The 15,953-nt window shown below is 42.9% G+C and overlaps 1 protein-coding gene across 2 annotated transcripts in view; it reads left to right on the forward strand.

Annotated features, from left to right (window-relative positions):
• gabbr2 (gamma-aminobutyric acid (GABA) B receptor, 2) overlaps positions 1–15,953 on the forward strand; it is a 168,459-nt gene that overhangs the window by 111,406 nt on the left and 41,100 nt on the right. For both annotated transcript variants that reach the window (XM_028964540.1, XM_028964541.1), the window contains 5 exons: positions 3,192–3,252; positions 8,303–8,383; positions 8,848–8,998; positions 9,497–9,629; positions 11,583–11,690. In XM_028964540.1, coding sequence (XP_028820373.1) covers positions 3,192–3,252; positions 8,303–8,383; positions 8,848–8,998; positions 9,497–9,629; positions 11,583–11,690 — 534 coding nt within the window. The remainder of the gene's footprint in view (positions 1–3,191; positions 3,253–8,302; positions 8,384–8,847; positions 8,999–9,496; positions 9,630–11,582; positions 11,691–15,953) is intronic.

The raw sequence follows: 15,953 nt of genomic DNA on the forward strand, positions 1-15,953 counted from the left end.
GGATGTAGGGAAGTGCAGGAAACACCTGAAGGGGTGCTGCGAGCTGCTAGATGACTATTAAAGGATCTTCAATTTGCTCGAGATGCTGGCTTTGGGTGCAGAACAATTAATGTGCTGATGAATGGTACTACATTGGATTATCTTTGCATTGTTTTACAGCAGATGTTAAAATGTTATTCCATGATGGTAGAAAAATGGCAGAATAAACACACACACACACACAGACACACACATGCAGCTTAGTGCTGGTTTTCTGGTCTCTGCTGTGAGACGTGCACTCAGAGGGGCTGCCGATATTGATCCCGCAGGAAGTGAAACATTAGCGCCGGAGAACCTCCAGGGAGCTCAGATCACTTCAGCCCCGGAACGCAGGTGTGCAAGAGGTCCAGAAGCTTGTTCATTCATTCATTTCGTTCATCACCCCGGCTAGGGGTCACAGGGCACCTCGGTGGTAGCAGCCTAATGCTAACACACTTCAAATCCCACTTACTACCATTGTGTCCCTGAGCAAGACACGTAACCCTGAGTGTCTCCAGGGGGGACTGTCCCTGTAACTACTGATTGTAAGTCGCTCTGGATAAGGGCGTCTGGTAAATGCAAAGAATGTAAACCTAGAGCCTTTCCCAGCATCCTTGGGACCAGTACAAGGTAGAAAGAGCCACAGGACATAGCTTCAAAACAAACTGAAACTCAGTCTGTTCACTGAGGATATTCAGCGTCCTGGAAAGCCGGGAATCTGTTATGACAGCTGAGGTCTGGAAGAGAATCCTGGTGGGACGGGAGCCTGGAACCAGGCCACCGGTGCACAAGCGCTGGCAGCGCAGCCCGAGGACACTCTCTCACAGCACACAGAGCCACGAAATGGTCCCAGAGGTTCTGGCGGCTGAATTTCACCACCTCCGGCACAGAGTGGGTGACCGAGGGTGGCGCGGCCGCGCCCTCTTAGGCTCTTCAGCACCATAAAAATATAAACAGAGAAAGTGGAATGATACTGTCACCTGCCACCTGCTTTCTGCACCATCCGCTGATGGCACCTGGGGACGGGCCTGAAAGGGGACGGACCAAACGCATGCAATGCTAGACGATGATTGGACGGTGGCTAATGAGCGATATGATGTGCACATGGTGAAGGGGAAGGGTGACAAGATAACTGCTTACAAAGCTGCGCCAAACCAAAACCAGCCGTTGTCAGTAAATACAATGGACAGCTCACTGTCTAGGTCTAGAATTGTTCTAGAATAGATTTGTTGCTTGAGGCTTGTTCTAGGCTTGTGGCCCCAGCCTGACACAGAAACAGGTGCATTGTGTGCATTGGTGACACTGCTAACCACTCAAGGATCCCACTGGAACGCGGTACATGACTGAACCTTGCGAGACCGTGCATGTAGTGTTGTATCGAATGCATTATGCCATATGTCCGCTGCGTGAGGGACAAGCGGTAGTCCAATGCTGTCCATGCGAACCACTCAGAAAAGGATTAGTCCATGAATGGGATACGGACCCACAATATAAGCCTTCAGCATCTTCACCAGATGCCATAACTGGTATTTCATCAAGCACATGCAACACTCAATGTAAAAATAAGATGTTTTTTATTCATTTTGGAAGTTCATTTCAGAATGAACTGCATTACATTGATAGCAATGTCTGTAGTCTATTTAAGTTGCACGTAATTTATAGAAAATGAACTAAGTTGTAAAATGTGTAGTTGTTGAATCTACAACAGAGTGAATAAAATAGATGTATTCATAGTTGGGGTCCTAGTGAACCGGAATTGATCTCTTCATCGATGGCAACTTGAAAGCACGTTGTAAGTCGCTCTGGATAAGGGCGTCTGCCAAATTCCGTAAATGTTGTAGAGCTAATCCCAAAAGCTGGTGTGGTCAATCTACCTAGCTGGACCAATTATCTTCAAATATGTTCAAAGGGTATGCAGCTAAGGTTTTGGGAAACGTAACCCAGGATGTCAACTTAAAACCATTAAATAGTTACATTTAAAGATAATTTGCAACCCTGGTACTCTGTGAAGGTTCTCAGTCGTCCAGTTCATGGTTATCTCAAAAAAAGGTTATTTTACCGGCAACTGGACCTTGAGAATGCCCCTGGAATGGAATGGATCCATAACAAGTCCAGTTGCCAGTGAAGTAACCCTGACACTCATTATAAAACATTCAAAAGGTATAAGCTCCCCACAGTTGGGGCAGTGGTGGCCTAGCGGTTAAGGAAGCGGCCCCAGAAGGTTGCCGCTGAGGTGCCACTGAGCAAAGCACCGTCCCCACACACTGATCCCCGGGCGCCTGTCATGGCTGCCCACGGCTCACCAAGGGTGGCAGTTAAATACCGAGGACATTTCGTTTTGTGTCACCGTGTGTTGCAGTGCTTCACAATGACAATCACTTCACGTACAGCCTCAGTCTGCGGCTCTAAACACATCTCGCCATTCGTCCGCCGCGTTTGTCACCTGCTGTTTTGCTGCAGCCAGCAGCCCGCAGATCTCAGCCTAATGCCTAATTACAGATGTCTGTGGGCAGATGACAGGATGCATTAACTGAGCAGCTCTGACGGATGTGGAGCGGAGCGGCCGCCGCGCGCCACGACCTGGCAGCCGTCGCCGACACTATTCATTGTTTCCATATACCTCTGCACAACATTGTTTCGCGCTAATGCTGCTCTGAGATTATGTGATTTTCGTGGAGATTAAAGAAGCTTTATAACATCAAAATATTCACACATTTTTGATTTTTCTTTTTTTTTTTCTGCTAAGGGAAATCCATGTAAACACTTTTAATTAATTTGCTGTTATTAATTTAGCAAGAATGCAAGAAGTGTTTTTGCTCTCATCAGCCACATTATCATATTACTACATAATTAAAAAAAAACTTTACATATTTAATTATTTGATTTTAATTTCAGCTCCAGCATGATGGCGATCCATAAAGGCCTCAGCGATCTAGACAACGTCAGTGATCTATGAACTCTGACTTCCCCCAGGATCTCTGATATTTCATATTCATCCAGTTGATTGGCGTGCTAATAATTATGTTTATCGAACGAAACGGATCAATTCACCGCTAATTTAATTTGTGTACCAGGGACCACCATGGAACCACAGCTTTGTTCCAAGACTCGGGGTTTTCGATAAATGAAGACTCCTCTTTATAATGTTCTAATACCTTTTTCCTTCTCCTCAGGGCCAGGTCATGTTCAGGAATGGCGAACGGATGGGAACCATTAAATTCACTCAGTTTCAAGGTACTTCAGAAATCCTTCGGAAGACATGTCTCTGTCCCGCATAACTTTAATTGAATACAAGTCTCCTGTAACGGAGGCCAGTTTTGCATTTTTACCTGCGTAATGTGGACTGGCCCGCTGTGTTCTTTTTCTATGTCAGAGACAAATCTGCTCGCTCTGAGAACTATGACGTCGTGGCTCGTTGGTGTTTTTGCTCTTATTGCGCGGTTGATTCATGGGGAGGGGGATGCCCCATGGGCAGATGCATCCGGTGGTGGGAGATGGATGCAGGTGGGGGGGGTTCCGGATCAGATTAGCTCTGTTTATCTGGAGGCCTTAATCTTTCTGTTGGTGGATTCCCATCTGAACTCCACATCCCTTTCTTTCTCTTCGCTCAAATCTTATCTGCCTCTGTGCAGTGGTGTCCCCCATAGCACATTATGTCATCCTTCGAGTGTTTGTGGGGTCTGTGTGGTTGACTGTGTGTTTTTGGCTGTCGTTTGATGGGCCGGGCAGTGTGTTGGCAGGTGGGATAGTAGAGGATAAATGGGGAGATGTGAAGGTGTTATTAGCAGAGCTGTGCCTGGAACAATCTTGTACACACACACACACACACACACACACATCCAAAATGCTTTTTATGTCTTTGTGAGGACCTATTGCTGAAAGTTGAACCAGAAGACCCAGGTTCAAATCCCACTTACTACGATTATGTCCCTGAGCAAGACACTTAACCCTAAGTTGCTCCAGGGGGGGACTGTCCCTGTAACTACTGATTGTAAGGCGCTCTGGATAAGGACATCTGGTAAATGCTGTAAATGTAAATGTAAGTTGACACAATTTGAAAACTGACACAAAATATTCAGCTGTTATTGTGCTGCTGTTTTGTTTTGCTATCTTGACATTATTGTTAATATTCATCTTTAAGCAATCTTGTAACAGGTGGACGTAACCTAATGGTTAACGCACTCATCTATGAACCAGAAGCCCACAAAGTCAAAGGTTCAAACTTTTACCATTGTGGAGTTTATCAGATGCCCTTATCCAGAGCGACTTACCATCAGTAGCAAGAGGGACAGTCCCCTTGGAGACACTGGAGAGTTAAGTGTCTTGCTCAACACCCACTTATATCGTTGTGTCCCTGAGAAAGACACTTAACCCTGAGTGTCTCCAAGGGGACTGTCCCTATTACTACTGATTGTAAGCCGCTCTGGATAAGGGCATCTCATAAATATAAAAAAATATATTACATTTATTTACTGGGAACCAGGAATGCTGTCTTACATATCCACCTTTTTTTAACCACAGTAAACATACAGTACAGGCTAAAAGTCTGGACGCACCTTCTCATTCAATGTGTTTTCTTTGTTTTCATGACCATTTACGTTGGTAGATTCTCACTGAAGGCATCAAAACTATGAATGAACACATGTGGAGTTATGTACTTAACAAAAAAAGGTGAAATAAGTGAAAACATGTTTTATATTCTAGTTTCTTTGCTCTGATTACTGCTTTGCACACTCTTGGCATTCTCTCGATGAGCTTCAAGAGGTCGTCACCTGAAATGGTTCTCCAACAGTCTTGAAGGAGTTCCCAGAGGTGTTTAGCACTTGTTGGCCCCTTTGCCTCCACTCTTACTTTACTTTACTTTACTTTACTTTGCAGACACTTTTATCCAAAGCAACTTATAAGAGGATGTAAAACTGGGTAGAGAACCGAGCAAAAAACTCTCTCTCTACACACAAAAACACTGTATTCAAACCACTCCAACTTGATGTTACCTGGCAGAGAGAGACACGGCACAATAGAGGTTGAAAATGAACAGTTTCTAATTTATTAACACCAGTAAATTATTATTGCAGTTACATGTGAATATTATATATGTAAAAAGGTACCAATGTTACAGAGAAAACCAAGAAAACAAAGAGTAAAGGGAGAGAGAGAGAGAGAAAAAGACTCGAAAAGCCATAAGTCTTCCGATGGAAAAAAGCCTTCCCCACATGTGAACAGATCTTTATACCCCTGGCCTACAGGAAGCTGTCACAGACCAATCAGAACCTGTTGTTTCTGATATCACGCCCCCGGTGCCTCCCGTCTGGGGAAGACAAAGAGAGTAGGCGGTCCCGACGGCCGACACCGCACACGTTTGGCTCAGGGGAGGGCCGGCAACTGTTGCAATGCCGCTTGACAAAGGACATGCAAAAACGGAGGGCACTGATGAGGCCTAACTTGTCAGCAAAGAACATTCTCAGAAATTGTTAAGAGCTAGAAGAGGAATTTTTTTTTTTTTTTTTTTAGTTTGTTCAGTATGTGTGCATGTGCGTGTGTAAGTGTTAGATTCATCTGAAATACTTTTTGAATAAGTAAGATTTCAACTGCTTCTTAAAGGTGGTAGTAGTCTCGACTAGTCGAATGGAGCAGGGTGAGTTGTTCCATCAGCCAGGGACAACTAAGGAGAACAGAGTTGATTGGGATCGGAGACCATGTGAAGAGGGAATTTTCAGTCTCATTTCATTTGCAGATCTGAGAGGGCGTGCAGGAGTGTAGCTAGTATTGTATTGATATAGGAGGGCGCAGTTCCATTTACAGCCCTGTAGGCAGCATCAAGGATTTGAACTCAATGCGAGCAGCTACCGGGAGCCAGGGGAGAGAGGTGAGAAGAGGCATGACATGGGTGTATATTGGCTGATTGAAGATGAGATGGGCTGCCACATTTTGCACCATCTGGAGTGGTTATATGGTGACTGCAGATACTCCAGCCAGGAGAGAGTTACAATAGTTGAGTTTCAAGATGACCATTGCCTGGACGAGGAGCTGCGTAAAAGAAAAGGCCGAATCTTGCGAATGTTGTAGAGAGTGAACCTGCAGGATCTGGAGATCGCAGCAACGTGATGGTTCAAACTCAGTTTGTCATCAATCCAAACTCTAAGGCTTTTTGCAGACGCCGTGGGTGTTAACAGTAGCTGTCCAGCTCATCCCAAACCATCTTGATTATGTTCAGGTCCGGTGACTGTGGAGGCCAGGTCTCCACTTTTTGTTAAGTACATAACTCCCCATGTGTTCATTCATAGCTTTGATGCCTTCAGTGAGAATCTACCAACGTAAATGGTCATGAAAATAAAGAAAACACATCAAATGAGAAGGTGTGTCCAAACCTTTGGCCTGTACTGTATATTTGACTGTAACAGTATGCTACATATTAATGCATTATACATTGTACTTTACACATGTGCAATAAAAAGGCAATTGATGTCTATTATTTAACCCTCATTATTAGCAGCATGTTCCATAAAAGCATTATGCGCTTGAACCTTAATTTGAATCTGCGATTACATCAACGCCGTTGATTAAGCATCCGGCTCGGAATGGCTGTTTAAAAGGCGAGGTTAACTGCAGTGCTTGTGTCTTTTGGCTCGTGTTTCACATTCCGGGCCAAGCACTTGGCTGCTCTTTTAGTCATTGCAGGCATTAAAATGTGACACCTTGCTCTGTTCAAGCAACACATCGCACTGCTGTGCTTCCTGCCTTGTGCTCTTTCCTTTTTTCTATTCTCATGGCCTGTGATGTCACACACGCTGTGACTCGGAGTGGGTCGGCTCGCCCCAGCAGGCAGCCCACTGTTGCATGACGGCTGCAGACAGGTTGGATCAAGCAGGGGCCATTTCAGGTTACCTACCTGCCCTCCATGCTTGTCAACCAGGAGGTACCCCCTGGAAACTCACCAAACGCTGTGCTTTCAAAGTGTATCTTCAGGATTTATAGAAACAGATACAAACAAGAATTGGCTGCTTTTGAATTACCTGAATTATTCCTTACACCCAGAAGATTATTGGACATTATGGACCAGGAGACCACAGGTTCAAACCCCACTGTTACACCTCGATGGAGCTGGGGAGCTTGGACGTAACATATGATGTGTAAAAGAAAACGACCCTAGGAACAAGGAAGTAACATGCATCCTTTCCTCTCAATTCCCAGAACTCTCATTTGTGTCCATGGGCAGGACACTTAACCGAGTGTCTCCAGGGGGACTGTCCCTATAACTACTGACTGTCGTTCTGACAAGTTGTTCTGGATAAGGGCATCTGGTAAATACTGTAAATTTTTGTAAAGTTTCCAGAGGAGCCAGTGGGGACGATACTCATCTCTCATGCAACTTATTTATCTAAGTCTCCCAATGTTTGACTTACTTTTACTAGTCATTCGTTTAAGCTCTAATTATGGTTGGAAATTAACCTGATGGAAATGATCACATCACTGCAGTTACTTGTTGAGTAATAGTATCCCTTTCACTGTAAAGTGTACTATATAAAGAATCTGCATAGATGTTAATGCAATCATAAACTTATTATGAATTATTTTTCATGACATACCAGTTAATCAATGATCAATCAATTCTGGAAAATCAAACACTCAAAAACCTCTATGATAGATACAGATACGCAGTTATAATACTGGACAGGCCCATGCCACCCTATACTGTACATGCAACTGTGCAGTTGCATCGATGATGTTGCATTTACACATTGTACAAACAGTCACTCTCAAAGGGAACTAGAATTCATGGGTTGTGTGAACAGGACATTGTGTCTTAACGTAAGAGTGCTTGTCAAATGCATAATATGCTTGTTGAGCCATTTCAATTTGAAGCTGACCCCCTTCCTTTTGGTATCACTCTTATCTCCCGATAGCCTTTTGTCTGGCATGTGTTTCATTGTCTGCCTGATTCATAGCTTTTTATCTCTGAGCGTTTAGTCATAGTGTGTCTTAGAGAACCAGAGAGCTGAATCCAGGCCAGTTGTTTTCTTGCACGTAATGAATTCAGTTACGGTTTGATAAAAAGAAGTCTGATCTCAGACCTCCTAATGCGAAGCTGTAGTCTTTGTCTGGGCCTTTGCTGCTGTGCCGAGGAACAAGGATGACAGCATTGAGGCCAGAGCTGCTCCATAAACCTAGGATAACCCTGACTCAGTGTTGTGCAAGTAAAATAAATGATTTATAATTAATTACAATTGTATTTGCCTGTATGAATCCACTCATATCTCCATGCCCTCTGTCCTCCTGTCTACAGAGGGCCAGGAGGTGAAAGTTGGGGAGTATAATGCCATCGCCGATGTGTTGGATCTTATCAACAACACAATGAGATTTCAAGGTAAGGGATGGCCTGTCTGGCTCTGAACTTTGGGTTCCTGTGTTTAGTCCAAACGCACACAGCTACACAAGTCAACTTGCCCCCTTTTCGTGTCCAGCACCTCCTCAAATAGAGCTGGGAAAGCTGAGACATGGAAATCGATTGGCACACCAACTAAAGCCTGCAGAGTAAGCAGAAGGAGGCAAAAAAAAGAGAGAGAAAAGGACAACATTGTGGTCACCCGCCACAAACATTGAATCGGGACACATTTGCAAAAGCCTTACTAATTAGTTTGAAAAAACAGGGTCCAGATCATTTGCCTCTGAAAGCTAAGATAGCAAGCAGTGTTCACACATTTATCCCTCACTCCCGGGCCTTTAGGAGCCGAAACGTACATTGCGGTAAACGAACAAGTGTGACGCACAGCCGCTGACAGCAACGACTTGCACGTCATTGCATTTGTTCCCTTTTTGTTGCTGTCTCAGGCGTGGAGCCTCCAAAGGACCGCACGTTCGTACGTCAGCAGCGGCGGCACATTAATGTTCCACTCTATGCTATCCTGTCAACGCTCACGGTAATGGGCATGTTCATGGCTGGAGCATTCCTCTTCTTCAACATCAAAAACCGGAACCACAGGTACTGCCAGCCATTGTTAAACCACTTTTGCTGTGCACGGGCGTAGCTTCTACTGCATCTAGGTATCTGTCTGCACGGTAGACATATGACATTGCAATGAGAATTTAATTGAAAAAGCACTTAACTTGAAATAATTGCACAGGGCAGGGTGAGTGTAGTCAGTAGTCAGTAGGAGTGTGGGAATGTGTGAGTGGTTCAGTTGCCTGATGGTCTTTGTTCCACGTCATTACTGTCTTTATTATAAGTAAATGCTGAATAATAAAGGGAGCCTGCTGTTAATTATTATGAGAGTTTCACAATACTGACCAGCATGATATGCATATGTCAAGTTTTAATGTGTTCTGCTATTAAATTAATAGTGTTTCATTCTATTAAGGTCTAATAAGTTCCAAAAAACCCAGCAAATGTTTCAATCTAGGAACTAGCCTAGACTAAAAATGTAGAATTCTTTAAGTATTTCTTCTTTAAACGTTGTTATTGTGAAATCTGTCCATACAGACTGATTAAAATGTCCAGCCCTTATATGAACAACCTGATCATTCTCGGTGGAATGCTGTCTTATGCGTCCATCTTCCTCTTCGGCCTGGATGGATCCTTTGTGTCGGACAAAGTCTTCGAGACCCTTTGCACTGTGAGTAGCCCGGCAGGGTCGGCCTCGGTAATGATGCTTGTGAATTGCGGCAGTCCGGCAGTTTATTAGCCATGGCGAGACGGGGTCAGTTCACAGCGATTGCGTCTGGCCCCGGGTGCTTCCTCTGCCGAGCACATTAGGGCTCCTCTCTCCTTCACGTAGTGTGACTGGGCCGTTAATGAAGAAGCTTTGATTACAGAGTTAGTTACGGTCCCGTGGGAGAGACCCCAAGATAATAACAACACAACGCACACAAAGTCTAAAAAAAAAGGCCGGACGTACAGATGGACATCTGGCTGCGTGTGTTTGTCCCCACAATGCAGGGGAATAGCCTTACACACACACCTTGTGGGGATTCATACAACATACACACTGTGTTGTCAGTTATTATAATAAAAAAATATTATAATAATTATATTTATCCGTGGTGCTGATTTTTACTGCGTTTAATGAAAATGACACTTGTTTTTCATTACCAGATTTAAGGTCAAGTAAAGAGACATAAAATAGGTTGAGTTGTTGTTGCCCAATAAGGTACTTTATTGTTCAGAAGGTCAACAAAAGGAACGGCAAGCCAGAATAGTATTGCACATTAATACACACAAAAACCCAATGAGACCTGAAAAAAACCTGACAAGACACAGTCTTGTATAGATGATGTATAGGTGATGGACAGGTGAACATGATTTGGGTGGCAGAAAGGCACAACTCAGTTATCCAGGGACAGGTGGCAACACAAGGAAATTTAACAGAGTGATATTTACTGCAGTTTTCTTCGCAATAGTCTCCAATTCACACGTAGAAATCAGTACTGATCCTGATGTTTCTCTAAAGGTTCCTAATGGATCATGTGACACGTAAAGTAGATCCACATAAACCGACTATGTTTGAGCTAATATGGTTCATTATACCATTCAGCATTCATTTTTCAGTTTAGGCTTCAAATCAATGGTGAAATTTCACGTAATTAAATAAAATAACCAGTAAAAGTACACTACCCTTGGGAAGTTTAGTCATTTAAAAATGTCCTCATTGTTGACTGAAAACTGTTGATTTGTACAGATTACTGGACTGTAATCTGTACATTGCTGTAAATGTTGTAAATGACTATGGTAGCTGGGGGTTAATGATCGAATATCTGCATAATTTGCTAATTACCCGCGGCTCTTGCATGCCAATGTAGTTTCTGGCCTATACCTAATTAAATTAACAATGTAATCATTTTCAGCTATTGGAATGAGAAGGGAAAACTCACGAAGGAACGTTCATAATCATATATTACCCAGCACTTGCTAATATCCAGACAACCTTACAAATCCTTGCTTCTACCCCTGATCAATACACATCGATCAAGGCCTATAATGAATGATAATGGTGCTAGAGTCAGGTAATTGAATTTAAGCACAGAGTTTAGATTTGGGATAGGGTTTATTAGGTTCTTGTGCATGTGACAGCTTTAAGATGGCATTTTAGAGCTCAAATATAACCATTAGTTTACGCTTAATGCATCAGAACACATTTATTTATTTTTTTTATCCGGACCTAAAGCTTTTGATGCTGCTTATATTCATTTTTCTCAATAGTCAAGGAGCGGGCCGGCAAGGAGCGAGAGCCAGAAAAGGTTGCGACTCTGGAGCCCTGGGAAGACTTATCTTTTTTCAACCGCACAAACGAGTGCATTTAGTCCTGGCAGCTCCGTGGAAGCCTCGGCAGGCTGCCGGTACTGGAGTTTTTATCACAGTGCCCGTGTGTGCGCCACTTGGAAGGACTCCTTTCAAACCCCCCTCCTGCTCTCCAGATTTCCAGCTACTGCTTGAGATAAAAATGGGGGGACAGCAGCACACTCGTTTTTTTTTTTTCTGTTAGCAGTAGCTTTATCTGGACATGCCAGCCTGGATGTGTTTTTTAAGGTGACTGTATATTAATTTGTGATTTCCATTGCTTCCTTTGTAGGTACGAACGTGGATCCTCATTGTCGGTTACACCACAGCATTTGGTGCAATGTTCGCAAAAACATGGAGGGTCCATGCTATCTTCAAGAACGTTAAGATGAAGAAGAAGGTATGAAAATTGCCTTTAGATTCACTTTACAACATTGGCAGCAGCATGCATGGTTGTGTTTTGCTTTTTTTGTTGACTATTACTTAATACAATAGGGGAAATAGGGAATACGGAGAGAGAATCCCCAAAATAAGTTTGGGGTGAGGAAGAAAAAAGAGAGAAAGTAGTTGTGTTTCCACACCATTGCATCATATCATTTATAACTAACATTCAAAACATATATAGATCTTAATTCTTTCATGGTGTTTGGAGCTGATGCAGTTCTAATTAGAAACAGAGAGAGAAAACAATTATATTATAAAAATGGAAAACTAAGTCAGATGTAATATGATTAAACTCAAATGAACTTTTAAAAATATTAATCAGTAAAAAGGTAATGCCATACCAAACACTGTTTAAATGAATACATAATCTACATCAAAACTAGATCTTATTTCGAAATCTTATTTTTCGCATACGGAAGCCATATGTTGTTTCCATGGGATTCAAACTAAAAATATTAATAATTTTTCAACTTACTGTATTTCACACGGTTGTTGATTTTTAAAGAGATTTAACATAGAAAAAATACTAAAAAGCTATTTATTGGGCCTCTAGGGGTATGACTCCAGATCCCATTACGGACTTTGTCAGGTAAAGACAAGGTATTTGCCTGCTCTCCCCTTGTTGTTGCCAATTTTCTCATGGTTCTCCGGTTTCCTCCCATCATCCAAAGGCATGTACACTAGGTGAATTGTAAATGGGAGTGAGTGAATGGTGTAATTGTGTGTGTCCAGCCCTGCACCCAGTGCCCCGGGATGGACTCCGGCAGCCGCAACACTGAGAAGGAATAAGCGGTTATGTGAATGAATTATTTATTTTCTCTATACATTAAACTGAATATTTAAAGTATGATATTTGGATATGGTAAATTCCAGGGTGAAAAGGTAGACAAGGGAAACCAGTGAGCATTTGCCATGTGATTCGAGGCAGATTTGGGAAGAGCTGAAACTCAATAATGGACCTTATTCAGAGAGAAACAGGGAGCGCTCATCGCAATCGATTTCCCACCAGGTTCTTACAGGCTTCTTGGAGTTTGGAAATACTATAAACCAAAGAGAAATGATGAGGGATAATGAATTGCAAGACATCTTTCGGAAACGTGTAAAGTGCTGTTCTAATTAACCGTCATTGAGATCGTTACAACAAGCTCTCCTCGCAGTGGGGATCTTTCCAGGTTTCAAGATGCTTGAAGTGGAGAGTTTTTCATTCACCACATCCTGAAGGCATCCATCGCATCAGAAACAATAACAGTGAGCATGGAAATGTATTACACTGATATGCAATGTGTGAAGTGGTGCTGCTGTAGGGGCGGTTCTGATGTTTTGACAGGCACCACCTCCCCCGGTGTGAGGATGAGAATCGGTTGGGGGAAACGAGGGATTGCCTGGCGAAGGAGACAGGGCCTCTGAGGAGGGGCAAGGATGAAAACATGCGGCATGTGGATTGAGCACAGAGCACAGAGACGTTCTTTTCAAATAAGGATTATGCCCCTATACATTACAGTACTTCTTCCACTCACAACAAGAATTGTTATTATAATCATTATTGGTGCCCTGAAATATCTAGTGAGTGTGTGTCTTACTAAATCTATATCTTAGAGCTAAAGGTCCTTACAGTTATATAAAGACATGACATTTTGCCGTTCCCCATTAGGATAAATTATTACTTAGGGTGGTAGTAGCCTAGTGGATAACACACTCGCCTATGAACCAGAAGACCCAGGTTCAAATTCCGCTTACTACCATTGTGTCCCTGAGCAAGACACTTAACCCTAAATTGCTCCAGGGGGACTGTCCCTGTAAATACTGATTGTAAGTCGCTCTGGATAAGGGCGTCTGATAAATGCCGTAAATGTTAATGTACTTACTTAAAACATTACAGATGTACAATGCTATATTGAATACATTTTCCTCCGGGTAAAACATTTAGGGACATGGTTATGCTTAGAAAACTCATGTTACCTACAAGTAGCTGCATATTAATAATACAGATTATTAAATATTAATAGACTTGATGAAATATAATAAATGTGTGGGTTTGTTTACATGATGGATTAGAAATGGTTTGGAGAACACGGTGTCACATTTCAGTTACATTTTGAGTTCCAGAATGGCATCAACATTTTAGACTGTGATTAAATGGTTAATTATCTTATTAATTTGCTCCAGTGCTTTTTCATGGCATCAGAAACATCTTCCCTCTGACCTCCTTTCCCTAACTCCCAATTAAGCCATGAGATGTAGCTCATGAATATGCATTTACATATGCTGTGTAGAAATTAGGTTATGGTTAACTGTTAATTATTATTAAATATAATTACCCCATGTTGGGATTGATTTTATGCCATCAGAATGCAATTTATATTGATAAATCAAGTTATGAGCAAGTGGTTTATTGTTAGTTAAAAACAACCAGGTTATGTGCTGTTTCAGTTTTAAGTTATACATATGAATAAAATTATTCTCTCTTCAAAGCATGTTCAAATTCGTGAAACTAGCCACTCACTTTTTTTTATGTTTACTGTGGAATTACAAGACAATTGTGGCCGCTGCTAGCTGGCTAGCATGCTAACCACAGTAAATACCTTTTCAGCCAGAGCTGTTTTCCCGCTATGTGTTTTTAAAATCTGTATACTTACATATGCATTTGGTCATTAGTCCAGACGAGAAAAATACTATTCCTTAATAATGAAGATACATAAACAAGCTAGATGGGCTCTTACTACACCAATTTTAAATATGATGCTACAAGCTTGGCACACCTATCCTTGGCCAGTTTGACCCATTCTTTGGTCATTCTGCTTCGCCGTTCAGAGAGCAGCAGCTCAGATCTGGAATTTGTCCCCTCATGACATCATAAGGGGAAAGGTTACCTCCCATTTCTCATGCTGTTTCCGCCCACCCCTCCCCTTAAACATTATCTCCACCGTCTGTCATGACTTCCAAATGTGTGAAGCATTGCAGTTACTCTGTGATTGGATTTGAAAATGAGCACAAATGTATTTTTTTAGTTCAGTGACCTCGTCCCGCCTCTCTCGTCCACATTAGCATTTAAAGCTACAGACACCTCATTGTTGGACTGGATCAAAGTGGCTGTAATTCTGCACCAAGGCTGAATTTCAGAAAGAGACTTCAGCGAGCAGTGTGTTGGGACGTTGATCAAGGGCACGTCAGTGGAACCTTGGCGGTGGGGGATTCGAACCTGCAACCTTTCCGGTATGAGTCCACTTCCTTAACTGCTAGGCCACCGCTGTGTGAAGTAGACCACCACCCCAGTAAGAAGAACGCATGGTCTAGACAGCAGCGAGAGACGGTGCAGTAGGCTGGCATCGCCACTTCCTCTATACGACGGACGGTTACTCCCAGGATTAAAGAGGCACTCGTGCTTTTATGTAACACATTTGTAGATACTCACTGACCTCTTTCTTTCTGTAGTCTTTTTTTTCTGTCTTATTTAAGAAGTAAAATAAGAATCGCCAGGCTGCCAAATAAATAAAGAAGGCACAATACTCCTTTGTAGCCGGATTGATTATGTAAAGACAGCCAGGCTTTGGTCGCGCTGCACTGCTGCCCTTTCCCTTTATTTATAGGCAGCGAATCCTGGTGAATTGTGTGGGCCGATGGCTTCGGGAGGAAGTGTGGGTGGACTGTCAGCGCGAGAGAAAGACATAGAAACAGGGGAACAGATAAGGCTAGATGGAGAAATGGATAGAGGAGCTGAGAATGGAAGAAAGGACAGGCCGAAGGACACAGACAGGCCATAAAGCTGAGCTGGGTAGTAGAATAGAAATGAATGGGGAACAAATATAATCCATAGCAGTGAGCAGTTCTGGAGAAATAAATATGCGACGTGACAGAGAGGGAAACTGAAAGAGGAAGCCAACAAGGTGGAAGCAGGGGAAGAAAAGGGAGCAGTGTGTGGGGATGGCGTTTTGCTCAGTGGCACCTCAGTGGCACCTTGGCAGATCGGGTAACCTTCTGATTACGGGGCCGCTTGCTTAACCACTAGGCCACCTCTGCACCAGTGAGCAGGGTTCAGTGATATGCCGCTAGTGTCCGCTGTCCGCAGGATTTAAATAGATAAAACAAGGACGCATTTTAATGATGTGTTTGCATCTTTGTGCATTTATTCGTGTAAATCCTGAGGACACAGTTGACCTTACACTAGCGAACAAGCCATTGAAATTGAAATGAGTCAAAACTCTCATCTTCCCATGACTTC

Source organism: Denticeps clupeoides, chromosome 20 (genome assembly GCF_900700375.1).
Source record: "Denticeps clupeoides chromosome 20, fDenClu1.1, whole genome shotgun sequence".
Lineage (NCBI taxonomy): Eukaryota > Metazoa > Chordata > Actinopteri > Clupeiformes > Denticipitidae > Denticeps > Denticeps clupeoides.